Raw genomic sequence first — 26,928 nt, 5'->3', positions numbered from 1 at the left:
ATCTTTATGTTGAGGTAATTGTGTGACAGGGGTTGGTGCTGCTTTAACTATACTAGGCTATTTAACTATTTAACTATACTAGACCTGTGGCTACCAGTTTGGCACCATTTCCCAGCACCAAATCTTCTCTAAACAAACAGGAGAAAAAATCTGAAACCTTCACAAGAGAAATACTTGCCTTCAGATTGCTGTCTGAATCGAAAAGGCCATGGTCCAGTAAACCAGTTCTCTCCTTGTCTCCCTGCCACCCATTCCTTTTCCCCCCTTCTCATTCTCTCTCTCTCAAGATCAAATCATTTGCGAAACCAAAGCAAACCTCTTAAATGAGAGAAGATCCAGAGGATGTCTGAGCACTGTGGACACATTCACAGGGGTTTGAAGGATCAGTCAGGCAAAACTCAAGGAGAATTTTAGCTGAGTAAGAAGATCAGGATGTGATCTAAAGTTACCTTTTCACCTCTACAGAGCAGTCCCTTGAGGCAATGTGTTGCAGAGGGCCAGTGCTGCTACTGCTCCTGCTCTCTCCATGGATAAATTATTATCCATGTTGGAAATTGCAGTCCTCAGTCCAGCACCCTTCAGAAACACTGAATTCACCCAGAAACAGAGGAGGCTAGAGTAGAGGCAGAGAGGAGAATCGCATCCATCAAGGATACGTTTTTAATGTCATCTGTCTGGAGTTACTTTTGAAAATCATGTGGTCTGAAAAGCCAAGGGCAGAAGCTTTTTATTCCCAAGAAATGCTTTCTGCAGTGATTTCTAAAGCACAACTAAGCTTTGAATATATTTTATTATAGAAACGCGTAAATTGATAACAGTGACTCCAGCCATCCCTCCTGGTTCAGTAGAGTAAACAAAACCTTATATTTACAGAAGTGTCCTCTCCCTGCAATTACACCTGTGTGCTTCAGTAATGAAAGGAGCTGTGTAGCAAAATAAATATCCTTTTTTTTGTTCACAATGTAAGGTTCCCTGATGCCTTATATTTCATGATAGTGGGTGCCCTGCCACGTTGTTCTTGCTGCCCTAGGCAGGGCAAAAAAAACACGGACAAGTAATTGTGCGCAGCAGTGGCTGGGAATGGGTAACGAATGTAAATTTGATTGCTTAGTTGACATTTGTGAGGGGATGTTTTAATAGCACTTGGGCAGTAGTTAGTTATCATGTGCTGCTGCTTTTTCTTGTCTTGCATTTCAGTGCCCTAGTGCAAAAGGTCAGCAACATTACGAACTCCACTTCCATTTTGGCGTACAATACACTGTTAGTATATTGAGTTTGACATTTTTATCAATAATTAATGCAAACCTCACTGACTAGAGAAAAATGGGGTTTCTCTTTCGCAGCCGAAGCATATAAGGTGCTGTTACACAAAGGTCTGAGGCCCCACAGTTCCTGTTGACTCTACTGAAGGTTGAAGACACACAGCATCTTGTGGAAGCCGGCCTTACTGGGCCAGACTGGAAAACCAGGGAGGGAGTAGCCAACCTGCAGCACTTCATTGTATGGCACTACACTCGTAAGAACAGAGGCTCCTGCCACACCTACATGAAGTGTGATGAATCAGTTAATCATGTCTTAAGTTGTAACCCAGCCACACATTAGAGCAATTAATGGTGTTATAAAGCAAGGAATAAGCCACAAAGTTATGCCACAAAAAATGTGGAATATGTAGCTGGTTTCTATGATGCTGTTAATTGGATATGTTCACCCCCATGGCTGGGAGCCTAACTCAGTTGGCAGGGCTCCCAGCCACGAGAGTTTGCTACTTGAGTTAAGGATCCTGAGGAAGGGAAAGGAGAGCAGCAGAGACTCTGGACTTCAGAAAAGATTATTTCGACTCAGGGAACGGAGAGGCAGAATCCCCTGGGAGGCCAGTCTTAGGGGGAAGGGAGTCTGGGAGAGTTGGCTGTACTTTGAAGAAACCTTACTGAGGGCAGAAAAGTGAACCGTCCCAGTGCGCAGGGAGACTAGCAGGCAGAAGACCAGTGTTGCTTAGCAGGGAAGTCTTCAGTGTGATAAAACACATAAAGGAAGCATATGAGAAGTGGTAACGTGGGCAAACAACTAAGGAGGAATGTAAGTGTATTGCTCAGGTATACAGGGATGAAAGCAGGAAGGCCAAAGCACAATTGGAGTTGCAGCTAGCAAGGCTGTAAAAGGTAACAAGAAGAGTTTCTACAGGTATGTCAGCAGGGGATTGAACTAGATGACTTCCTGAGGTCCCTTCCAGCACTAACTTTCTGTATTTCTATAATTCTGTACTTGCCAGTGCAGGAGGAGCCCAGTATCGTGGTCCTGGGCTCCCCTGCGCCAGCAATAAAGTATGATGGGATCTGATGCACAATTATGCTTCCTAATCATGCACAGCAGGCAGGAAGCATGATTATGTGGATCGTGCATCAGCTCCCATCACACCCTGCGTGTGTGGAAGGGGCCCTTAGGACCCCTTTTAGAAACATGGCAGAGGCAGCCGGTGTATGTGAGGTGCAGCAGATCAGGGAGGGGGGAAAGCAGTACAGTGGCAGATAGGGCAAGGAGCAGAAAGCAGAGCAACAGATCAGCAGGGAGCATGGGGAAGGGGGCAGAAGAACAGTAGATCAGGAAGGTGATCAGAGTGGCTCTTGGGGAGGATGTGGAGCTAATTTCTGGCACCCCTGCCAAAAAGTTGGCCCCCACCAGCCTAGCAGGGTTTGCACCTCGAGTCTGAAATATGTAGACACTAAAAACACACAAACTCTTAACACAGGCCTTTCAAACACAGACACTTGATTCAGCCTTTCACATGTCTAACAAATATAACTAGATATATTTGGGAATCATTTTAAAAAGGTCCTCTCCTTTCTTGCTGTTGTGCTGCATTCTATTGAGTGATTGTGCAGCCTGCCCTAGAAGAATTTGGATGTCTTTGTCAGCAATGTGCTGGGTGAATTATTCTGGTATTCTTTCCTTAGAAAGATGTGTAGGAAGTAGAGCCCAATAACAGTATGTGGAAGTCGTGAAATTTTTGTTGAGGGATGTTCTATTCCAGTTGTGAGTGGTTCTACATCTTTTCTATTATGATATGTGGTTTGTGAACCCTAAATGTTATATAGCATTTACACATGATGCACAGACAGCCTAACAGCCATGTAGCCCTTGATCCCCTTGTTTCCAGTTGCCACCGCAAGTGGCCAGACTCTTCATTGCAAAGCCAAGAAGCTTATAAAAGTATCTGGAAATTCAGAGAAGGAGCTAATGTATCAACTTTTATGAGGGGGTGTTGCTCTGCACTGATGTATAAAACTAGGACCTGCTTTAGGAACCATGGGTCCCAACAGTTAGCAGGGAAGACTATCTGGGCAAGAACTGAGTGAAGTAGTGCTGCAGTTTGTGCTTTATGTGGAAGAGAACTAAAGGGAAAGGGTGAAAGGAGTTTAGCTTGTTTTCTTTTTTCCTTGCCTCTTCCCCCTCACAGATTTACTGGCCGGATGCTGCTCTTCAGACTGCAAGCTCCATATCGGCCATCGGTTCAGCGCTGGCCAATATGGCTGGTTAATAATCTGCCATTGGTATTGGCCAAAAAAGTCTTTATCGGTGCACCCCTAAAAGAAATGAAAAGTACTCTCCTACATATGCAATTGCTTTAATTGCTGGTTTAATTGTGTGGTTACAAGTGGGTATAGAAGTAGCTGCAGGACATTCTGTCTGTAAGATGTGGTTTTCTCTGAATAATTTTAAATGCATAACAATATGGGAAAAGATTGTATTCTGTAGCACTAGTCTCCTAGAGCTATTACTCCAGTTCACTCATACAGGAAGTGTATTTTTATCATTTCTAACCAGTTGTTTTTTTTCTATTTCTCTAGCTTGCGCCTTCTCTTCCATTACAAGAAGATTTTGTTTACCACTGGAAAGCAATTACCCATTACTACATAGAAACTACAGGTAAAAGAATCCATTTTTGCATCTTTACTATGGCAGGAGGGTAATTAGAATACTGAAAAGTGAAGATCTAAAAACCTTTCTGTATTTCCCAATTAAGTGAGTTTTTCTTACTCTTGTCAAAATAACAGTAAATAATTTTTTTTCAAATGTCCTTTACCTGTCATTTCATCAGCTAGCCCTCGATACGAGGATGATGTCTACCAGGGGGGTATTACTGGTGAGTTTTAAGGTGGCTGAAGAGTCCAACCATGCTCTGCAAGTTTGTTCGCAGACATGACAAGGAGCAGGGAAGTGTTGGGGGGAGTGGGAGGTGGGGCACAACTGTTGGCCAGGATGTTGTGTGCTTTTCTTCCCCCTCTGCCGTTTATTGGCTTTCTGAGCAAGACGATTCTCTTCAAAGGGGGCTGTGGCTTGATGTATGGTGCAGTGCCATTAAGACCTGTTACCAGCCAGCACTTCCCAATGTGTAGGGTTGATACCACCTTTCTTAAGATATGCTTTTAGGGTGTCCTTGTAGTGCTTTCTGTGTCCTTTGTGGGTTCTCTTACCATGTGTAAGTTGAGAGAAAAGGACTTGCTTCAGGAGACAAGTGTCAGCCACCTGCATGCAGCGCCCAGCCCAGTGGAGTTGATGTTTCATGATCTTTGCCTCAATGCTGGTTACATTAGCTGCAAAAAGGATGCTGGCATTGGTGCAGTGATCTTTCTATGTAAGACAGGATCTTTCTAAGACACCGCCGATGGAACCATTCCAGGTCCTTAAGATAGCTTTGATATGTCAGCCACATCTCACACACGTAGAGGAGCACGGGGATAACCATTACATTGTACACCAGGATCTTAGCTTCCATCTATTGATTACAGTCAGCAAAGACACAGCAATGGTCTAAAGCCACAGTGGATTTCTGGAAGGACATCTTCAGCAAGGGGGAGGAGGTGATTCAGAAGGATGCAAGTAAGAATCTTCCTGGCAGAGGAGACGATGGCAGTGCTTCTGTAATTCCTGCGCACTGACTTGTTCCATTTCTTGAAGATGGCTACAAAGTTGGTGTTGTTTAAGTCAGATGGAACTTCCATGTTAATTCATATTTTGATGAGAAGTTGGTGAAATATTTGCACTAGTGCTGTTCCATCAGCTTTGAAGTCCTCTTCAGGGGTGCTGTGTGGGCCTGGCACCTTATTGTTCTTGGTCTGAGTGGTGGCAATCCAGATGTCTTTGAAGGGTGGAGGATCAGCAAGAGGTTCTGTTACTGAGTGTTGAGGGATGGCTTCCATCATGGCAGCTGAGACCTCAGATTCATGGTTGAGTAGAGTCTTGAAGTACTCCTTCCAGTGTTGCTTGATAGATAACATGGTCCATGAGAAGAGTGGAAGCTGTCCTGAGATCGCAAGGGAGTTGGGCCATTGACATATCGCCCGTGGATGGCTTTTATTGCTTGGAAGAAGCTTCTCATGTCATATTGATCACTAAAACTTTGAATTTTTCTGGCCTTCACTTGACATCTCTGGTTTGTGATGTCCCATAGTCTCCTCTGAACTGCAGTTTTGAGCCAGTGGTAAGTCTCTCGTTTTTGCTGGTTGAAGGGTTCATTTTGCCAACTACAGAATGAGAGTCACTTTTGATGGGTAAGTGCTAGGATTTTCTCATTGTTCTTGTGAAATCAATGTTGATGATGGTAAGTGCAGTATCCAATTGATTCAGCATATGCCTTTTGAATAATGTTTTTAAGCTCCTGCCATTATGCCTAGATGTCCATGTCATCAGGTAGGTCAGAGAGCCTCTCTGTAAGGTGTTGCTGAAGAGCCTCGCATCTAACTTGGTCTTGGAGTATCTTGATGTTAAATCTCTTCCACATTCCTTTTGGTTGGTTTATGTCGTTGTGGTGTATGCTGCATGTCCATGATTGATCTTTCTAAACAGTGGTCCTTCCAGCAGTCATCTGCGCCTGTCAGGACTCAGGTGATATGGACATCAGTATGAGCACAGGTTCTGACAATATAGTCAAGAAGGTGCCAGTGGTTGGAGCGTGGATGTTTATTATATTTGTCACACTGTCTTAAGTTGGTATTCGTGATGAGCAAGTCATGCTCTGAACATTTGCTGAGGAGGAGGAGTGACTTTCCCCACTCCCTCTTTCCCAATGGTGCCACTCCAGAGTTTGGAGTGTTACCCAACTCTTGCGTTGAAGTCACCCATGAGGATGAGCTTGTCTTCTTTGGCAGTGGCATTCAGGACTGTTTCAAGAGTGCAGTAGAACTGTTCCATGTTGACCTCTTCATTGTCAAGTGCGGGGGTGTATGCACTGATGATTGTAGCATATTGGTTGTTATTGAGCTTGAGGCAGAGAGCCATAAGACGTATGTTAATGCCCATAGGGAGTTCTGAAAGCTGGCTGACAATCTTGTTCTGGATGGCAAAGCCAACCCCATGAATGCCTCTCTTCAGATGACTTTCTAAAAAAAGGTGTAGCCACCTCCTTTCAACTGGCCTTTATCTGCCCAGTGGGTCTTGCTTAGGGCAGCAGTATCGATGTCATGTCTTGTAAGATCTCTAGCTTGTGGTTCTTCTTTCAGGACACTCGCTATTCAGGAGGTCCATGAGAGTGCAGACATTACATCTGGTGAACTTCAGTACTTTATTTTGCTGGTTTTGGCTGCAAGTAGAATGATCCCACTGGAAGTGACAATCCAGCCAGGGGGGTTTGAGACGGTCTATATTTAGGGCACCTTTTCTAGTCCCTTCCCCATTCAGGATGAGCAGAGGGGATCCTAAAGAGGACTGCTTAGTCGTGGCCGCAGCTGGCCAATTGTACTTCTGTCTCAGTAAGTGCAAAATGACCATCACATGACTGCAAATGTGCAGATTTGTGACTAGGGAGTCTCAGAAATCACTGTTCATGCCCCCACCATGACTCATCCATCACCATAAAACTTGGTTTGTGGGAGATGTTAACATCCTTGGCAGAGGCCTGCACATAACATCTTTTAAAGTGAGGAGGCTGGTGCGCAAGCGACATCTACACAAGTTTGATAGGAGGGAGCGCTGAACCCAGTGGCAAAGACATCCAAGACAACTGGAGACCTCTATCCTGCTGTAGCCCTCATCTGCCTTCACATCCACAGAGAAACAGCAGGTCCTCAAGTACGCCTCTTCCACTGTTGGGGTCTTTAGGAGTTTGGACCATGCTTAGTCTGGGACCTCACTTCAGATCTGTTCACCAGGGGACACCCTACCAGGAGTACAAGACTCCAGACAACTTAACTCTGAGGGTCATTGGAATACACAAGCCTCTTCACCATGACAAGGTTATGGTCCAAGGACAGGTCTTTACCTGTAATCCACTGTTGGCAAATCACTTTGGTAGACAAAGGCCATGAGCAGGAGAAATTTCCACTACTAGAAAAGTTTCTAGGAAAGGGAGCAGTATAGGCATTCAGCCTGCAACGATCCCCACCCCCTGCTTCTCACGGGATGGGATGTTCGCAGCCTGGGGAAGGCTTAGGGGGTGCTGGCTACTCCATTCCTCCCAGTCCCAAGGGGGAGTAGAGTGGCAGGGGAAAAGCTCCCCCCACTTCTCCAGACTGAGGACTCCTGGGAGTCTTTCTCTACCACCCCACTCTCTACCCATAAGCTGGTCCAGGAAGGGGCTGGAGCAGTGGGGTGGAACTCCCAGCCTTTTCCTCAGACCAGTTCTTGGTTTGGGGAAACATGGAGAGCATTGCCCATTACCCTGGGCAGCGCAATTTAAAGCCCACGAGGCCAGGACCTGGGGAAGGGAGAACCCATCTCCTACCCACACTGGCATTTAAATCACTGCCCAGGTGCAACGTGAAGCCAGAGGTGTGAGGAAGTAGGCTTGGCGAGAGCCTAGTTCCCAGCCTTGCCATTGCCATTCCCACTACCCAGCTGCAGTGCCTGGTTTGAGAGAGGCAGGGAGTAGCAGTGGACTGGTCTGGGAGGGGAGGGAGGCAGTAGGGCAAAGCCCCCAAAGGAGGCAGTCTCCATGCTGGGAAGAGGCAGGGAGCATTGCCCCATTGCTTCCCGACCAGACCAGACCAGACCAGACCAGACCAGACCAGACCAGACCGGGAGCGGAGTGTACAAGCATTCATTCTTGTGGAGAGTTTTCTTGTAAAGGAAATCTTCCAACTTGACACCCAGATCTTCTGGGGCCATGTTTCTTCCAGGAGGGATTGAATGAGTACTTGTTTCTACCAGGGTAATGGCAATCCTCCTACTTGAAAATTCAGTGCCTTTTCATGGCCAAAGAGTGAATAACAACAAAAAATAGGCAGTATACTGAGAAAACTACATTTTTATATCAGACCTAATTTCTGGTCTCACCTGTTCAGTACAGTCATAACACACATCTGAAAAAATGTAATCTTCCCTGATAAAAATCCTTCTGGTACCTGGTATATTTTCTTTTCTTTCTCAGGTTTTGCCAAATACCTTAACAGCCTAAGTCAGTCCATGCACTGTTCAGTATTTGGCACCTTTCTGTTTTGGTAGGGTTTTTTTTTTTCATTTCAACATAATTTCTCTCTAGTAATGGGATTTTTAAATTGCAGCTCTGGTTGCTGCCTGACCAGACTGAACCATATTTTGTAAAAGATGTAGATGCTCCACTGTGCTCTTTTCATTTTAATTTAAAAGCTGGATATTCAGGTGAATTATGGCTCTGTTAATCACATTTCCAGTAGTCCCATGATTTCTTAGAACAAATACATAAATAATTACCATTCTAATCACTGATTCCAGTCTAATGTTCTGAAAGACAAATATTACCCTCCCTTATTCACTGTATTACATCTGCATATTTATTGGAGTGGCTAATGAATCTCATATTCTCATCTTCAAAGCCTTCAGGACTTTTGTTTTCTTGTTTAAATCAATATTTACCTCCTAAGGGCTGAAAACCTGACCCTTTTGTTCAGATTGCCAGGTTTAGTCATACTTTGTGGGGCCTCCTAGAGTGAAGACAAGATGATACATGGGTATTGAAGTATGCTAAAGACTTATTTGCAAAAATCTTTCTTTTCTCCCTGTTACCTCTCCTTTACCACCAGCTTACCCCAAAAAAGAAAAACTTCCTGAAGCAGCAGTTCTCAACCTTTTTTGTACCAGAACCCATTTGTAAACATAGATTGCCAGTCCTGACTCAGTGCCCCTCACTCCTGACCCACTGCACCTTGCCCCTAAGCCCCAGCCCCACAGTATGGGACAGAGGGGTGTGGGCATGGGGGTGGGGCATAAGCAGCCCCTTGCAGGCTGGAACTCTTTCAGCCTGCAAAGAAAAAGCCAGTTTCCCACACTTTTCTCCTTTAAAAGAGAATTCATTTGTAAAGTTTGTTCAATCCATATTTAAAGTTGTTCTATGACCCTTTCATATATTCTTGCAACCCATTTTTGGGTCGTGACTTACAGGTTGAGAAATGCTGTCCTAAAGGATCTTCAGAGTTATGGGGTTAGGCATATATTGCCTTTGACCCTAATAGGAATTTTACCATGACTCTAGTGGAAACAGCATTAGGTCCCAGAAGATCCAGTTTCACCAAATTAGTGTAAGATAACTGATGCCTATGTGAAAAGTTTTGAAACTGCTCTGATGTGGCTGTTGTCTACTGTGACCTTGTTTCTCTCTGTATTCAAGGAAGTTATATTTAGGTTGTTGCATAAGAACAAATGACTAATTTGACTGTTATTTGTCCAATCAGAATCTGGCTCAGGAAGTGTTGTTTCTAGATTCCTAGAGATAAGACTGTGCTGAACAGTACCTTGGGTTAATGCCATCTCCCAGTTATGTTGGTGTAAATTAAGAGTAACTCCATGGATTTCCATGTAATTGATTGGAAACTTGCCCTTTTCCATTACAGAGTTGATGGGTAAAATTTAAATAAAACACTACAGTGTTTTAATAAAGAGAAGATAAGAACCCTGCCCAAGACCCTCTTTAAAATGACCTGTATTTACATTATTTGTGCAATAAAAATATAAATAGCTTCTCTATCTCCCTTGTGACGGTTGAAGCTAATCTTCACTGATGTCCACAGATTCCAAGCTATTGTGTGAAGGGACAGCACAGCAGGGAGCTGCAGTAGATGAGCTAGATAAAAGGTGTGATCTATGCTGTTAAAACTGAGGCTGAATGGTAAAAGTGAGGTAGATGCTATTCTGGGACCTAGAAGAGCAGGGTTCAATTCCTGTCTTTTATTACTGTCCACAAACTCCAGTCTCTTTCTCCCCATCTCTCTGATCATGTGAATAATGTCTCAAAATGTGCATTTCACATTAAGATTAAACCAATACATAATGTGTACAGCTGTCCACATTTTCAGAACCAACGGGGAGACCAGTTTAAGGGTCCACTTCCAAGGGTCCAATTTTTCAGGTGGTAGGTTGGTAACACTTCTGGAAAACTGAGAGCCTTTAAGGTCTTTCAGGTTGAGCACCAGGATCTCTAGTCCATACTGAAAATTTAGGCTGAATGTGTTGGTACATAGGAAGAAACTAGGTAATAAATGAATACATGCTCTAACAAATTTTCTCCTAATATTCTTTAAGATAATTTTGAATAACACAGTGGTCATTTCTTAAGCAGAATTTTATAACAGAACTTGAAGGAAAGTAAACATTCTCTTTTTGTCATTTTTTTCTCTGTTTGTTTTATTTAGATGACAAAGCTCCTGTTACTGACACCAACATTCCTTCTCATCTGGAGCAGATGTTGGATATCCTAGTTCAAGAAGAAAATGAGAGGGAATCGGGAGAGACAGGGCCTTGTATGGAGTATTTGCTACATCACAAGATCTTAGAGACATTGTATACTCTAGGCAAAGCCGATGTAAGTTCTCCTCTAACAATGAAACTTCACATTTGTAGGAAGTGATGCTTCAAGGCACTTAACATGTTTGTCGTTCATGAATTTAGTAAGTGTTGAGGATGCTCAGCTTCTGGCAAGATGGGACTTTGAGGCACTATGAAATCCTTGCACTTTGGTCTTTAGATAGTCTAAAAGAACAGAGAGAAATTTGAGCTAGGTGTTTGGGGTTCTCAAGTCTTCTTGTTTTCTCAACTCCAGTGGTACAAAAGGGATGTTAAGTTGCTTAGGGGCTCAGAGTTTCCCAAGCTGCATTCTCCCTGCTCCTGTGTTAGGTATAGAGCTAAAATGCAAGTTGCTCTAGCTTGGAATTTTGACATGAGAGAATCTGGTCCCGAATCTACTATAATACATGTCAGGCTGGTTTAACATCCCCAGCAATTGGGAGTGGGAAGATACAAAGTCACTTTTGCTGTATGCTCAACTGGCAGGTGTCTAGAACTATGCTGTGTTGCGCATGGCCATACAGCTCAATATATTTGACACTGCCTTTTCAGCTTCCCATAATTTAGGTTTGCAAGAGGCCAATTATTTTTAAGCGTAAAGAACTGATGGTTCCAGATTTGTAGTTAGATGAAGATTGCATTAATTAACACTTGTTACGTGTAGGAAGAACCTTGCATCAACAATAATTAAATTTGTCAGTAGTGAACTTTTATATATCTGGAGCACTAGTATGAATCCAGCCCAGGTCAGTAACAATAACCTTTTTGTGGTTCCTTTGTGACTTAACATGAAATAGGTTTAGTAGTCTCCGTGTACTTCCCAGTACCAGCTGTCCACAAAAACCACTACCCCTCTGTTGACATTCTCCTTGATTGTCTTGTCAGCGGAAAAGCCAAGAAGTGAACAGATGATGAAATTAACTAGTAGTGTTATGCTCATGTCACAGTGCAAGTGCATTAGTTAGGCACCGCTGCAGTCCCGTGGCCTGTTCTGGGGAAATGGAGAGCTGTGCTTGTCAGTCTTGCACCTTACACAAATTCACACATATTCTTTGCTTTGTCTGCTTAAGTTTTATGTACATTTAGAGTATGTACTAGCTGTCCGATCCCAGAATACTGCAGTGTCTTCCTTCTGAAATCACTTTTACCCATATCTCTATTACTGGACTGTCCTGCGTCTTGGCTAATGAAGTGCCATAATGGATGCCTTAATGGGCAGATTCATTAGCTCAGACATATGGTTGGGACAGCAGAGCAACACAATCTGTGAGAAAAATGTAATGCAGTTGAGATGTGCAAACTTCATAGCTGGCAAGATGCTTCTAAGAGTTGAGGGAAGTCATGACACTTAAAAGAGTAGGCCTGCACAAATGGTTCCTATACAGCATTTCATTTAGACTTCATCGCTCATGAATTGCATGTAGGATGTCACAGGTGACTCCAATTAAAGAATAATTCACTTCGTGATAAAGATTTAGGTCATTGGCCAGCAAACTTTTATAGGCTACAGGATAGAATGATGCAGTTTGGGTCAGAGGTGGAAGTGTGGATGCCAAGCCCCAGCCATGGGTGGCATTTTCCTTGCAGCGGCATGGGAAGAGTGACTGCTGCCAAAGCCCCCACTGCTGAATACTGCTGAAGTCCTGCACTTGCAGGCTGGATCAAATGGCTCCATGGCCATAGGTTACTAACCTCTGATTTAGCCTTATTCTTTTGTTCCACCATTAGGGTGCATCTCCACCAGGGGCCTTTTGACTAATTGTTTACCAGCCAACTCAGATTAGTGGATATGTTAGTCTGGGCACTATGAATGTTTGCTTTGGTCAGCAGTGTCAAAGCACCTGGGTGAGAGCAACAGTGCTGGAAACCTAGCAGCACCATGGGAAGAAGCCCAGCACAGCAGCTTTACTGCAGCCACTGCCATGCATCTAGGATGCTGGGCCTCTTCCCGCCGTGTCCTGAAACAAGCGTTGCGTGTGCTGGATCCAGCACTGGGGGGAGGACAGTCCATGAGCATGATTCATTTAGTGGGGCAGGCCCCCATATCATTCATCCAGCCTCTGAACCAGTCTTGTACCCCCACAGGGCCAGATGTGTTTGACACCTTTGCCCTAGGGCAAATTACAAACATTTATTGAGATTACTGTACAAATTAATTAGTTTCCAGTCATGTGAACAGAGCTTAAAACTAACCTTACAGTTTAGGTAGACCCTTAGATGAGCTTCATATAAGTAGGGGTCGTGTAACAGGGAACTGTAACCCTGTTACATGGAAAATAGGGCCAAGAAATAAAAATCAGCAAAGCCCCTTTACAGCCAGAACTTTTGTAGCCTGAAGGGGGGTGGTATCACCAGCAGCAGAAGCAAACCCAGCCAGAGCAGCCAGAGTGATAGAGGTCCAGCTTTTTGCTGCAGGTGAGAACAGAAACCTCCTGAGGTGAGATGACTGACACTGGGCTCTGGACTCACACTTGCAGAGCCCAGTTTATAAACAGCTGGCTACCAAACACAGTAGCAAAAGGGGAGGGGAGATTAGCAGTACCCGGGGGCGGAGAACAGGAAGCCTGGCCAGCTGGGACTGACTGGGAAATAAACCAGTCCAGAGCAGAGGATGGAGTGGGACATATGGGAGGAGACAGCGCAGGGAGAAGAAAGCAAAGCAGGTTGGGTAGGGGAAAGGGATGGGGGTGGGCACTTGGGGAGGGCGCAGAGCTAATTTATGGCATACGTGCCAAAAAGGTTGCCTTCCATGGTGGCATCAGCCTAAATTTCCCTAAAACCCACTCCCCATGTTCTGTTATGTAACTGAAAGCGATTGATGTAAGCCCTAGGATATCACGCTGCCAAGTTTTGTGAAAACAATAGACTAATCAGAAGCTAGGGCAACTCCATCAAAGCTAGTATACCTGTCCCACTTAATTTGGACATTGACTTGCCACAGTACAGACGACTGAAAATGTCTATGTTCACAACAGAAAATATTTAGACTTAGAGGTGATATTTTCCATTGGTTTTGCACAACAATGTTAAAAATAACTGGTTCATTTATGGTGAATTTATTCAAGTAATTTGGTTAAAAATATTCAAATTTAATGTGAACTTTTGTTCAGATCAGTTGATGCGTTGTTTTTATTTCATGTTCATTGTATTTCTCTTGTGCTGTAGTGTCCTCCAGGAATGAAACAGCAAGTTCTGGCTTTCTATACAAAACTTCTAGGGAGAATACGACAACCTCTTCTCCCACATATAAACGTACATAGACCAGTGCAGGTACTGTGCACATCAGAAATATATACTTCATCTCTCATGTGACTTTTTTTTTTAAACTTAAACATAATAACCATTTTAACTGTCATATCTACTTGAATCTAAGATGACCCTAAATTTAAGATGCCCCCCCAGTAGTTATAATTTATACACGGAAAATGTATAAATTTGTTATAATTTTTCACGAGTAGAATCTAATTATTGGAGAGTCATCTTTAATTCATCCCTACCACCGCTGCAGGAGGGGAGGCAGGTGATGTGGGGAGGTCAGAGAGCTTGTGGCTGTCTCCCTGCCACCTCTGCTCCCTGCTTTCCTCCCAAGCCTGCTCCACACCAGCAGTCTTCATCCCCATTCTATCCTGGGGCACTGAGCACAGCTCCAGCCTGGCCCTGGCCCTAGTCATGCTTACTGCTCACCACTGCTATGGAGCTATGCTCGGTGCCCGAGGCTGCAGCATGAATGGAGCCTGCTGGTGCAGAGCAAAGGTAAACGGGAGAGAGAGAAGGGCAGGTGGGGGGAGCAGATGCTGCATGGAGGCTATGTGTCCATACATGTGTCCATTTTTTTAATCCTCCCTTTTCATTCTTTGACAGAAATTAATCCGGCTTTGTGGTGAAGTTTTAGCAACACCAACAGAAAATGAAGAAATTCAGTTTCTCTGCATAGTATGTGCAAAGCTGAAACAGGATCCATACCTGGTCAACTTCTTCCTTGAGGTGAGTAGGTCAAATCCCTAGTTTGCAGGTACATTTAAAAACAAGTATACTAGAGACAAAAGCTTCCTATGAAATGGAGATACTTACTGTATCCTATCCTGAAATAAGCAAGAGAGTTTTCTTTATTTTTGCTTGTAGAGGCTTGAGTAGTTCCATTCTTTTTTGCCACAATTTCATTCAGAACTCACAACTTTTCCAGCTTAAATCTCTGTAGAGCACAACCTTTACAGGCCACAAATTAAAATATGTAAGTAAATAAAAAGAGTCCAGTGGCAAAGTAACAATGTGACGGGGGACTCCTGCCTTCAGGAATGAACTTGGGCATTTGCCTTGTTTTTCCTCTCAGGCTAGTTGAGACCAAGGAACAGGTCCCGTATGGCATTGAGTACATCTTGCAAGGTGCTGAATGCCTTGCAGGATTGAACCCTTACTTGGTTGTGAGACATGGTTTGAAGCATTAACTACAAAATTGCTGACTTACAGTCTCCAACGTGGCATTGTTTTCTAGCTGAAAAGAAGACGAGTTTCTACAGTCTGTCCCTGTAACTTAATATATAACATTGGTATACATGAGAGTGTGAGTAGAAATAATTTGTAAGTTGAATTCCTGCTCTTATCTGGACGGAATAAATAAAAGCATAGATTACAGAATGTAGCCTCCATTTAAAAAATCCTCATGTTTATTTGATCTGGTGTTTACTATTTTGTCACAAGAAGCATTAGATATAACATATGTAAAGATATATAATGTGTGCAAGGAATATTTCATAGGCTTTCCCAAAAAAGGATTCATTTTCTATTTTTCACCCCCAAACAATAATTTTATGCTTTCATCTCCAGTGTAGTTATTACTGTTCAGACCTCAAATAATAAGGGGATTCAGGTTTAAAGTTGCGTATTACAGCTTTCTATAGAAGTTACCCAGATAGCTGTCTCAGGTCACCAGACCTGTAGAAGCTGTACAGTCAGTACAGGTGTTGCTTCTATTACAATGCTAGAATTGCTGAAATCCTGGCAGCATTCAGAAGCCAGCCTGGAGGGATGTTACTTGGAGAATATTCCAGCAGGCTAAAATGGGAAAACTTAAACATGGTTGGGAAAAATCATATGATCCGCATCGCAACCAAGGTTTGGGCGAGCATAATGGTTAAAGCAGGGGGAGGGGGAAACTGCTGACAAGATATAGACCAAAATGGAAGTCCAAATAAGAAGATCAGATTCAGAAGATTCATGCTGAAATCATGGAGCTGCAGGCAAAGCTGGTCACCAGCTGGAGATGGCAAGAGCTGGAGACATGACATAGTATGGGGCTTACTATGAAGGAGTTTTAGAAACCAACAGCAGACTGGCTGCCCAAGCTGTAAGTCTGTGACAAAGTGGGAAATGACACAGCAGCAAGAAACACTGATGGTGGCCTTGTCCAAGGCACCTATCATTTACGACTAGGTAGAGAAGTGATGTGGTCCAATAAATGATCATTGCACACAAAATAGTTTTTTGTGATTGCTGAAACACTGTCTTAGAATGACTCAAATGTGCAACAGAGACAAATTAAATAGATGCTTGCTGGTAATCGGATCAATTGTGTGGTCACATGGGAGTAGGGTTTCCTTAGATATGGCTTTGCTAATTCTTCTCAGCCTAATCAGAATAGAGAAAATAAGACACTCGGTGATTGCTATGCTAATAATCTCACTGAAATAAAATCTGAGACTCATAAGAAGCAAAACAATTTATCAAATGTGATTATGCTGCTTGACTTTCAGAATATCAGCATGAGAAGCTTCAGCATGTGGCAGATTTAAAAAGCAGGATGTGGCAGATTTAAAAAGCAGGATGATACTGAATTGCCAAGAGAATTTTAGCTTCACTGAGTTTTGTGTTAGAGTTGCGTCTTAGCTTAAAGAGGTGACTGGAAGCTCTGTAATCCTTGAAATGATACTTCTAAATAGTGGCCGGAAGCAGAACTCTTTACCAATTTCAGGAAAGACATTACTTTATAGAGCATTTTACATGTCCCTATTCAAGAAACAGACCTTTCTTGAAATGCACACTGTTGGGTCTACCAGTCATGCTTCAAGGAATTTCAGTATCCTTATGTTGTGACTTGATATCTAGCTCACCTTGAAAGACCTGAGAGAGTAAACTTTCTGCTTGGCGTTTTTCTTGCAAATCCCATTAACACAGACAGTATTTGTAGCTGAAACTTTGGTATCACATTCTTCATCTACACTTCTGTACCTGCGTGCTTATATATAGATATAAACGTACCCTCCTCTTGGAAGCTTCTTACTGTGCTTGTACTATATTTTATAGACCTGTACATATGAAAAAGGTAGTCACGCATTTGATTTTGTTTTCAGTAGTTTGCTGTTCACTACTTTAGCTGACGTACTTTGTTACAAAACCTTTCTTCTATTTTAGCTGGGAGCCTCATGGCACATCTGCATCTCTTGGGAAAATTAAACCAATTTAGGTAGACGGCAATTGATAAGACTTCACGAAAATACTTTTTGAAACCTACTCAAGTCTCAGCCTCTAGGTTGTAATGACAGCCAGTTCGAAAGGCTAATTGTGTGTTGTTTAAAAAGAGCTTCTGTTCCTTGTTTTTACATTTCTCTCATTTAATTATGTTTCCCCTAGCTTTTTTGCATCAAGAAAATGGATAAACAGGAATGCATGATTTATCTTCTTATCCGAGTTATTATTTTATACACCTTTTTTTCATATCCTGTCTGTCTTCAGCCCTTTCTAAATAGTCCCCATTTTGGTAATCTCCTGCTAGAGAAGATATTGCAGCTACTGATGGATTCCACTTCATCCTCTTGATATTTTGATTTCTGCTGTGTCATTTTAGGGCTGAGCTGACTAAATGGTTGGGGGTGAATTTTGGATATTACAAGCTGACAATGCATTTATTTTTGATCCCAGCCATATTTTGAGCTGACTGTCTCACTAAGCTTTGATGCCACAGCTTTTTCACAACATGTTATTAAATTAGTTTTAACTTTCGTAGGGTGGAGTTGTATGAGCTGCAGCAGAATCTGGCTTTCTGATGTTATATGTGAAGAAAATGGATCACTGTGTTTTTAAGTTGCCTGTTCCTCACTGTGTTTTCTGCTCACTTAGAGGAATAGTATGATTAGAAAGCATTAAACATATATTGTATGACACCTTTTCTATTAGGTCATTCAAGATCCTGTCCTGCACTCTTACAGGAAGCAGGTGAGCAGCTCACCTGCAGAACTGCATGACTAACCAAATGCAACTTATATACGTGTCTGACGTGTAGTATGCTGTCTATTACCTGCTAGAAAAATATGTGGTGAGCCGTCTTCAAACTGAAAGGGGTGCTTATATCTTTGGGGCCTTTTGCCTTCTCATACAGGGGTCATAGTTCATGTATGATAAAGGCACTTTCCATTTATAGACAACATGAGAGATACTCTAAGAACAAGTAATTTCATTGCTAAAAATAGTTGATATAAAATATTTGGCTTTGTACACTGATCACTTTGTGTCCTTATGCTATTGGCAGTATAGAAAAGCCCTTCCTGGAGAAAAGACCATTTTTTGTGTATGCTAAAACCATAATTTTTCCAGTGGATCCCAAATTAATTCTTCTGTACTAGATTGTATGTAGCACTGCTGTACAGTGTATCCCAAATTCGTACTTCTTGTACCATGTACTAGATTAATTCTGATATTGGCAAACCTGGGTTGCTTTTCCTCTGTATTACTACATCGTTTCATTCACTATAATCTCTTCACAAAGAATGCACATCAGTTGGGCAGGTGTTCAGAGCATTTCTGTAGTTGGCATCTGACTCCCATGTAGTTAGGACCTGCTGGTTTTGTATGTAGTAAAAACTATTAACTGATCTGCTAGCTCTTTAAACTTGGTAATACTTCAGACTTGTTTGTAATAATCAGGACTTTATTATAGATGAAGGAAACCCTTTGGATTTATAGTCTTTTATTATGGTCTGTCTTGTGGTAAAGTCTTAATTTACGAGTATAAAGCAGTATTACACATTTATGCATAGGGCAGAAGAAGAGGCTCCTTGCAACCAATCTCCTTGGTTCTGTAGAACACACAGGTCTTAGTGTGTCTTCACTTATTTGAAACAGAGAAGTAGGGTTGTCTTCTTTCAGGATGACAAAGCGGGTAGGCAAACACCTGAGAAAGTTCTATATGATGGTCTTATAGTCCCAGGTGCCCAGTAAAGGATTTTAGCTTCCCTTTCTCATGAAATTTAGAAGGAGACAGTAAAAGTACAGCATCGATTGAGAGCAACTTGTAGGTCCTTTTTTCCCGTGCTTCCATTTGAAATCAAACCTATAGGAGCAAACAATCAGTTTGTGACATGCCTGGAGTTAGAAATGGTTTTTGCAGAGTCACAGAGATGAGTTGGATTGAGATCTTGTCCTGAAAAAAGCCACATTTTCCATCAAATGTGTTGGGGTCAAAATGGACTGCCTAGAGTAAATATAAATTCATATCGGAGATGGGATAAATCAAATGACTTTCCTCCTCAGCTGCTTGATAAGAGGGGAAAAAAAGTCATCTCTTTGCAAATGGCACAGAGATGCTTTAAAACAGATTGACATAAAGTTTGGACAGGCTACCAAGCTGTGTTAGCTTTAAACAGTTACATGCTCCTGCCACTCTTAATGTTCTGTATGGCTAATGCATCCAGCCTTGTAGAAAACTGCTTCATATGTTATGGGTGGAAACCCTTTTTTTTAGTAAATTTCTGCTCTTAGACCAACAGAAATTTTACCTAGTAATGTCCTTTTCAGAATAAGATAAAAGCAATGACTTCCAGAGGATCAGCAAGTGTAATTTCAGAAGAGGTGCTAAAAGGCCAAGATTCCTTGATAACAGGCAGAGGACAGTCTGTGCAACCTGAAGAGAGATCTGCTACTGCTAGAGCAGAGCACACAGAGAAAGCTGATGACCTTCCTCAACAGGCAGATGATCTATCATTCAGTCTGGATGAACTAAATGTCACTTCATCTCCTGAAGCCTCAGCTGTTCGTCCAAACCACGACTACAATTTAGTGAATTCTTTGCTGAATCTCACAAGAAGCCCGGTGAGTGGTTTTCATTCCCTTTCAATGGGACTGAAAATGAGTAGAGCATTTGGGATGTTGCAAAACCTCAGAAATAAGTTTAGGATTTGTGTCTCAGTCAGCTTTTCCCCTAATTCATATTGAAGTAAAAGATTCTTTCTGATAATGTCAAGGAAAGTTGGGAAAGACTTGACTTGCTATTACTTACCGAATATAGCAGGGAGTATAAAACTTTTTGGACTTCCCTGTAATTGTGAGGTGATGGTTGGTTTAAGCCTAATCTAATGTGCAACTGTATAGATTTTAGGTTTACAATTACCATGTCAAAAACCTTCTTCAAGAAAGAAGTTTTTTAATGGTAAGATTTAAATCCAATAGAAATATTTGTTCCACATTCTGAACAAGAAACATCAAGAAATGCATTCAACCTGTTTTTTGAAGACTTTTTTCTGATGTTTGGCTTTGAAAGAGTTTTGTTCTTGGTTTGTTTAACTATCTTGTGTTTGCTGTGCAGGATGGTCGAATAGCAGTGAAGGCATGTGAAGGACTCATGCTGTTAGTGAGTTTGCCCGAGCCAGCAGCAGCCAGGTGCTTGATGGAAAGCACTTGTTTATGTGAATTGCTTACAGACAGGCTTGCCACACTCTACAAAGCCCTGCCTCAATTGGTAGATCCTTTAGATATTGAAACAATAGAGGCAATTAACTGGGGGTAAGTATGTTGTTTCTCTTTTTCATGTGTGAGGACTTTGCATCATGCACTGAAACAAAGTTTCTATGGTTAGATTAGATATTTAGCACAGGTAAAGCAAACACACAAGCAGGTTCAGTGAGAGTTTGAATATTATATGGAACTCTGAAGACTTGGACTATCCAGTGCATTTCTTATTTTTGAGAGACGGCTACTAGTTTATGGGCAGTTGGTCATCCTAAGAGCACATACCCCATTGCATTTGGTTAGATTTCAGTTAAAATCTATGATAATTCATGAGTCTTCTGCCTTTGAACTAATAGCATGCATAGTTTGTGCTATATATAAGTAGATACAAAAGTGCTGCTTAAAAGTATATTTATGTTTTAAGTATATTATGCTTATATTAAGTATATTATGCTTAAAAGTATATTATGGAGCTCCTGTGCTAAAGTAGCAGTAAAACGCATCAATTCTGGATGAACTAAGTATATATTACTACAGGCATGATTATTTCAAAGGCAGTGTTTTCAAATTTGCCCCTCAATTCCATATGCTTAGAGAAAGCAGGGTCTGACAGGTGGGGTGTGGGGCTGCAGGGGAGAGAAGTTGGGGAGACAGTGGGCAAGGGGGCCACTTGCCTCCCCCCAGATTTATTTTCTGTGCTGTAGTAATGGGAGAGAAACAATTTCATGGCAAACCTCCAATAATCAGATTCTGTGCCTGGAATTTGTTATAATACATTTGTAAATTGTCCATATATAGAATCTAATAATAATATAATTATATAATTATATAAATATATAGTATATAATTCTATATATGGGAGGGGGATTTTCTTACGTTAAGGGTCATCTCATATTTGGCTAAATACAGTATTTTTCTTAAAGAGATCCTTTAGGTCAGCTACTAGGTGTGGGGTTGGCTGCATGGAATTCTCCTATGCAACAAAGAAGAATTATTTCCTTTACCACACCACAGGAATTAATTTGTCAGTTTAATGAAAATTTAGTGTAATGGGATGATCAATAGTCCTTGATGTTTTAATAGATTTTAAAATCAATCTAAGTATTGTGAAGTAGAATTATTTGGGTGAACGTACTGTGTATACTTGAACATGTCATTTAAGTCAATAGAGTGGTTTGGTAGCACTCCAGTATAATTGGGAGGCCAAGAGCAAAACCGTTATCCCTCGTCTCTTTCTGCGCAGTGCTATTAGAAGAGATAGGGAATTTTGCCAGTGTGTTCAGTGTGAGCAGTATTGGGTCCACTATTTGTTTAACGCACCTAGAGTAAATGTGTCCGTTTCCCTTTGTCCTCCAGTTTGGATTCATACAACTACAAAGAAGATGCTTCTGCATTTCCAGGGAAAAGAGCCCTCATTTCCTTTTTCTCCTGGTTCGACTATTGTGATCAGCTCATTAAGGAAGCGCAAAAGGTTTGAAATGTTTTCTAGCCTAAACATGGATAATCCAGACTAAGTTCAGAAAAGACATTGTTCCACTTGTTCTGTAGCCTTTGAGTTTGAAAGCTAGTGTTTTGTACCCTGTGTTTCAGACTGCTGCTGTCACTATGGCAAGAGCCGTGCGAGAACGATTTTTTGTTGGTGTCATAGAACCTCAGCTGATGCAAACGTGAGTGGCCTCTTCCATGTGGAAAACATGTCACGTTGACATTTTCAGAGTGAATCCCTTATCTTAATAACATTTAGCTTATTGTTCAGTTCAGAGATCGGGATCCTCACATCAACTGCACTTTTACATCGTATTGTCCGCCAAGTCACGTCAGATGTCTTGCTGCAAGAAATGGTTTACTTCCTACTTGGAGAGCACAGGGAGCCAGAAACCCTGACAGACATCAATAGACATCCATTGCGACATAGGTTAATTGAGCACTGTGATCATATTTCTGATGAGGTGAGCAATCACAAAGTCAGTGTGTGCATCTCCAGTGCAGTTGTTGTCTGAACAGTGACTGCAGAAATGGCATTGTGAAGTTCCATGCTTAGTTGTGTTGTTAATATCTAGCTAAGTTTTACCAGTGAGAGGCAGGGGAGATTTTTTTCACTGCCCATCCTATACAACTTCCACTAGAGAGTGAAAGTCGGACTGTTCTGTCTGACCAGCACATCACTACCAAATAAAGTGCTTTTTTTGCCTAATTTGCATACACGTATCCATGTCTTTTTGGGGCTTGCATTCATGTAAGTTGCTGCAAAATCTGGTCCCTCCTTTGGAGTTCATTTTAGATTTTTGTTAATGATGTCATATTCCCTTTTCTCTTTGCCATGCTGGTTCTGTCAGGCTGCCATTAAAGGACAATAAAACTTATTTTTGTTGCTCAAGTCAATAGATAGAACTGAGAATGTGCACACTGTAGATATGCTGACTCTAAAGTGCTAGAGTTACAGTAAGTGCTAATCCTTCAAGCTACTCCATTCAGAGATCTGTTGAAATAATTTGACTTCACTGAGACTCCCCATGGAACAGCTTGCAGTCACCCTTTTCAAAAAGAAATGCTTATATGGTAAATTCTTATAGAATCCATTTTTCCTTCCTTGCACATTCCTGAATTTGTGTATTCTGTCTTATGTCACCCCTTGCACTCTAAGTTTAAATACTGTATGCTTTTGTCCTTTCCTTTTTCAATGCATCACTCAGTGCTTTACATGCTCATTTTGCCTAGCTATTAAATGCACTAGCAGACACCTATAAACCAGGGCATCAACATAAACTGATTTTTCAGACATGAAAAGGCACCTCAGAAATCCCTCTGCAGCCCACTGGAGGTCAGCTTTCAGTCCTGTTGAAGATCATTCTCCTTTTGTGTAGGTGCCTGGTTTGAATATTTCAGATCACAAAGCAAGTCAGAGTGATACCTGTACTGCTTCCCTGTTGCTTTTAGGCCCTGAACCCAGTGTGTGCGTCTGCCGTGGCTCATAGAATTGAAGCTTAAGTTTGTGAGTGCTTTTGCAGGAGCACCATGAATATGGCACAGTTCATCTGTCTTAAAGAGCTGTGTCAATCTGCTGCTGTATAAAAATGAAGGTTTTAATTAATACACAGACCACTGTATTCTTTCCCCACATCTGCATGCATGCAGCACCTTGCACAATGATGTTCTGCTCCTGATAGGCACCTTTTGTAATACGTATGAATAATAACAGCAATATCCCAGTCTTAGTAAATACAGCCACTCTTATTAAGATGAGAATAGCAATTTAAAGGTGTTATGTGGGTTTACGTGAATAATTTATTTTTATGTTGCAGATCAGCATCATGACTTTAAGAATGTTTGAGCACCTTTTGCAAAAACCCAACGAACACATTCTTTACAACTTGGTTCTAAGGAATTTAGAGGAAAGAAATTACATGGAATATAAACCACCCTGTCAGGAAGACAAAGATATAGTGGAGAATGGGCAGATAGCAGGAGCAGTGTAAGTTTTCCTGTTTTGTGAGTGAGAAACTTTACATCAGCCGAGCACTTTTCAGTTCTTTACTTTCAGAGTAAAACTCCTTTATGATCAATGCTTTTGTTCACTGAAGGAGAAGGAAAAAATGATTTATCCTTTGTGTTAGCATCATTGTAGTAACTACTGCAGTCTGTAACCATATTTAAGATACAATTTACTAGATCAACAGCAGGTGGAAAAGAGGCTAGCAAGTAGCAAAAACCTCTTCCTTAAATAGTAACATACACAAAGGTCCGCATTTAGCAAGTTACTTGCATATATCCCAGACTTTAAATTCACGTAGCCCCGTTGGCTTCAGTAGGACTTATCAATGGAGGTTAGCCCCATGTCTAAGAATCTTGCTGAATCTGGACCATAGTGTCCTTTAATCTTCAGTGTTTAAGCATTTCAAACACCCTTCAAAGGTGGTATACAGGCAGTCCTCAGACTTACGACACAATTGGTTCCTGAAAAACCATGTCTTAAGTCAATACATTGCAACTCGGAACCAATTTTCTCATAAGAAACAATGTTACAAATGGGGGATTGGTTCCTGAACCAAGGCCTGATACCCTATTTTCACCAGACGTACCCCAGAATTTTCTACTCGATCAATTATAGATGATTAATATAGCTACTTTAATGTATTTATATTGTAAATAGCAATCATATTTATTTGGAAGGACTTCTTTGAGGTGATGTTGCTGGACTTTTTGAAAGGCTCCTGGTTGGACTTTTGAAGGGTTCTTGTCTGGAGTCTTCTCAGGAAACTCGGCTGCAGGTTTTTCTGGAGTCTTGTCTGCTTTCTTAAACAAAGTGTCCAAGGCAGTTTGGACAGATGTTCTTCAGGGAGATGAGCGACCCAGCGAACTTGTTTGCTGGCGTGGCGTTGCATCTGATCAAGTGTTGTAAAGTCGAAACTGATGTCATAAAGTTGAAAAAGTCGAATTTATAATCATTGTAAATGTGAAATGTTGTAACTCAAAACATTGTAAGTCAGGGACTGCCTGTATAAGTATTATTGTCCCCTTCATATGTACAGGGGGAAACTGAGTCAAAATATTAAAGTAACTTGATACAGAGGGATTCATTGTATCAGAATTAGATACAAGAAATTCCTGGCTCTGTAGCACAGACCACTAAATAAGCCTCTGCCTAAAAAGATGGGCATCATTTTTTCCTCTAAATACCGATACTGTTGCATAATCATTCATTGAAATTTTGTCCAAATTGTGGCAACCTAGAGAGCCTATGCCTGTCAATTGGAAGTCTTCGTATCTTCCATAATATATTAATGAATTATTCTGTGCTTGTGTCTAATATCATGTTACAGAGACCTGGAAGAAGATCCATTATTTACTGATCTCTCCCCGGATAACACATTGTTGAATCAAGAGTGGCTGAGTGCCTCTCCACCAATCAGTCCAGAACATCCAAGAAATGACGGGAAGACTGAAGTTCACAAAATTGTAAATAGGTGAGTTGGAAAGAAGAAATAAAAAGTGTGTGTGTGAGTGAGAGAGAGAGAGAGTGCATAAAATAAATTTAATTTAGATGGTTAGTTGGCATCATGCTGTTTTGTGTAAGCTGGTGGAACGACTCAGTAGAAATAAACAGTTTAGCAATTTCAGTCAGTGGGTTCCTCCTCAAGGGTTAGAGTTTGTAACAAACAAGTAAAATAATTCAATATAAGGTAGCCAGCTAACATAAGGCAGAACTTCCCAGCCAGAGACTCTACATAGTCTTTTTGGCCTTTTAGCTATGAAGCTGCTGGGTTATAAAGATATGTCCCCTTTCATGAGCATTTGTTGTGTTCATCTTTCCCTTAAGTAGCCAGTCTCCTAAATCTTGACAATCCTGCACTGAAGACAGTGGGAATTTTGCATAGCTCAGCCCATAGTTGTCCCCTGAACAATTGTAGTGGGTGCAGTGGGTAGTGGAGGATGAATTATAGTTCATCCATTGTTCCCATTCTCAGGAAATGATGCCACATCTCTCTCTCCTGTAATTTATGGCTGTGCATACTCTGAACTAGAAATGAGAAGTCTTGGTGTAATTTATGTCAGCTTGTCTGTACACACATGGAGATTGCAGTAGGATCTAAAATAGTAAAATGTCCATCTATCCTGATAACCTGCACAGATTGCAGTATTACTGTGCTTTGCAGCTAGGCAGCAGGGGATAGGTAATATAACTTAGTTGTCATTAGCAAATAGCTGTCCTTGAATGGTTGCTGACCGACAACTAAAGCAGCATAGCCAACACTGATAGAGTTTTACCCCTGATTCAGGAGAGATTCTTCACTGGATTAGATGGAGTGTTATCCCTGTCTAAGGTGTTGCATCTTTTTTTTTTCCCACTACTTTTTTTACAGCAGTTTAATGCCAGTTACATCTCTGTAAGTGTTCTGTCCTTCCATAGACGCAAAGAGGACAAATTATTAAAAGTGCTTTAGTATTGGTATTTTTCTTGATGGTAATAATATGAAGAGTGGGGTCAGATGCCATCTAATAACTTAATCCACATTAGCAAGGTAGCACCAGTGTTTTGGTGTTAGTCATATCATAAATTACAACATGCCATGAGCTCAGCTAATTTATGGTGCCATAAAACAGCTAACAAGCCACAAACATGTTCCTCATATAATGTAAAATATCTTTGCGGCTGCTTTCTATGGTGCCTTAAATTGAATGTGTAGCATGTGTCCTGGACCTGGGGCTGTCCTGACCAATGCAGATTATCACCTGTTTATTGGCTTTGGCACCAGATAGCCCTGGGCCCAGCTTGAGACCAGCAGATCTTGGCAATCAGGCTGGAGACTGCTCTGGGTCTCAAAATGGCTGAGTGTCAGGATCAGTCATGGGCCATGCCTGGGGCTAAGATGTAGCTGCCCACACCCAATCTGTGGGATTAGGATTGAGGCAGCCCCAGGACCTGGTTCAGTCCAGCGGTTGCAGAGTTGGGACTGGAGGAAT

At 41.7% G+C, this 26,928-nt stretch overlaps 1 protein-coding gene across 1 annotated transcript in view; it reads left to right on the top strand.

The window, feature by feature from the left end:
• Window positions 1-2,457: 2,457 nt before the first annotated feature.
• The window catches only part of FAM160B1 (family with sequence similarity 160 member B1), a 40,147-nt gene continuing 15,676 nt past the window's right edge, over window positions 2,458-26,928 (top strand). The window contains exons 1-12 of the mRNA XM_019555476.1: window positions 2,458-2,475; window positions 3,846-3,924; window positions 10,599-10,768; window positions 13,915-14,019; window positions 14,611-14,733; window positions 19,537-19,830; window positions 20,324-20,520; window positions 21,823-21,937; window positions 22,057-22,133; window positions 22,223-22,415; window positions 23,769-23,938; window positions 25,287-25,430. Coding sequence (XP_019411021.1) covers window positions 2,458-2,475; window positions 3,846-3,924; window positions 10,599-10,768; window positions 13,915-14,019; window positions 14,611-14,733; window positions 19,537-19,830; window positions 20,324-20,520; window positions 21,823-21,937; window positions 22,057-22,133; window positions 22,223-22,415; window positions 23,769-23,938; window positions 25,287-25,430 — 1,685 coding nt within the window. The remainder of the gene's footprint in view (window positions 2,476-3,845; window positions 3,925-10,598; window positions 10,769-13,914; window positions 14,020-14,610; window positions 14,734-19,536; window positions 19,831-20,323; window positions 20,521-21,822; window positions 21,938-22,056; window positions 22,134-22,222; window positions 22,416-23,768; window positions 23,939-25,286; window positions 25,431-26,928) is intronic.

Source organism: Crocodylus porosus, unplaced genomic scaffold, assembly GCF_001723895.1.
Source record: "Crocodylus porosus isolate Cpor-Errol unplaced genomic scaffold, CroPor_comp1, whole genome shotgun sequence".
NCBI classification, from domain to species: domain Eukaryota; kingdom Metazoa; phylum Chordata; order Crocodylia; family Crocodylidae; genus Crocodylus; species Crocodylus porosus.
Note: the sequence above shows the minus strand (reverse complement) of the source record. Positions and strands in the feature narration are given on the sequence as shown.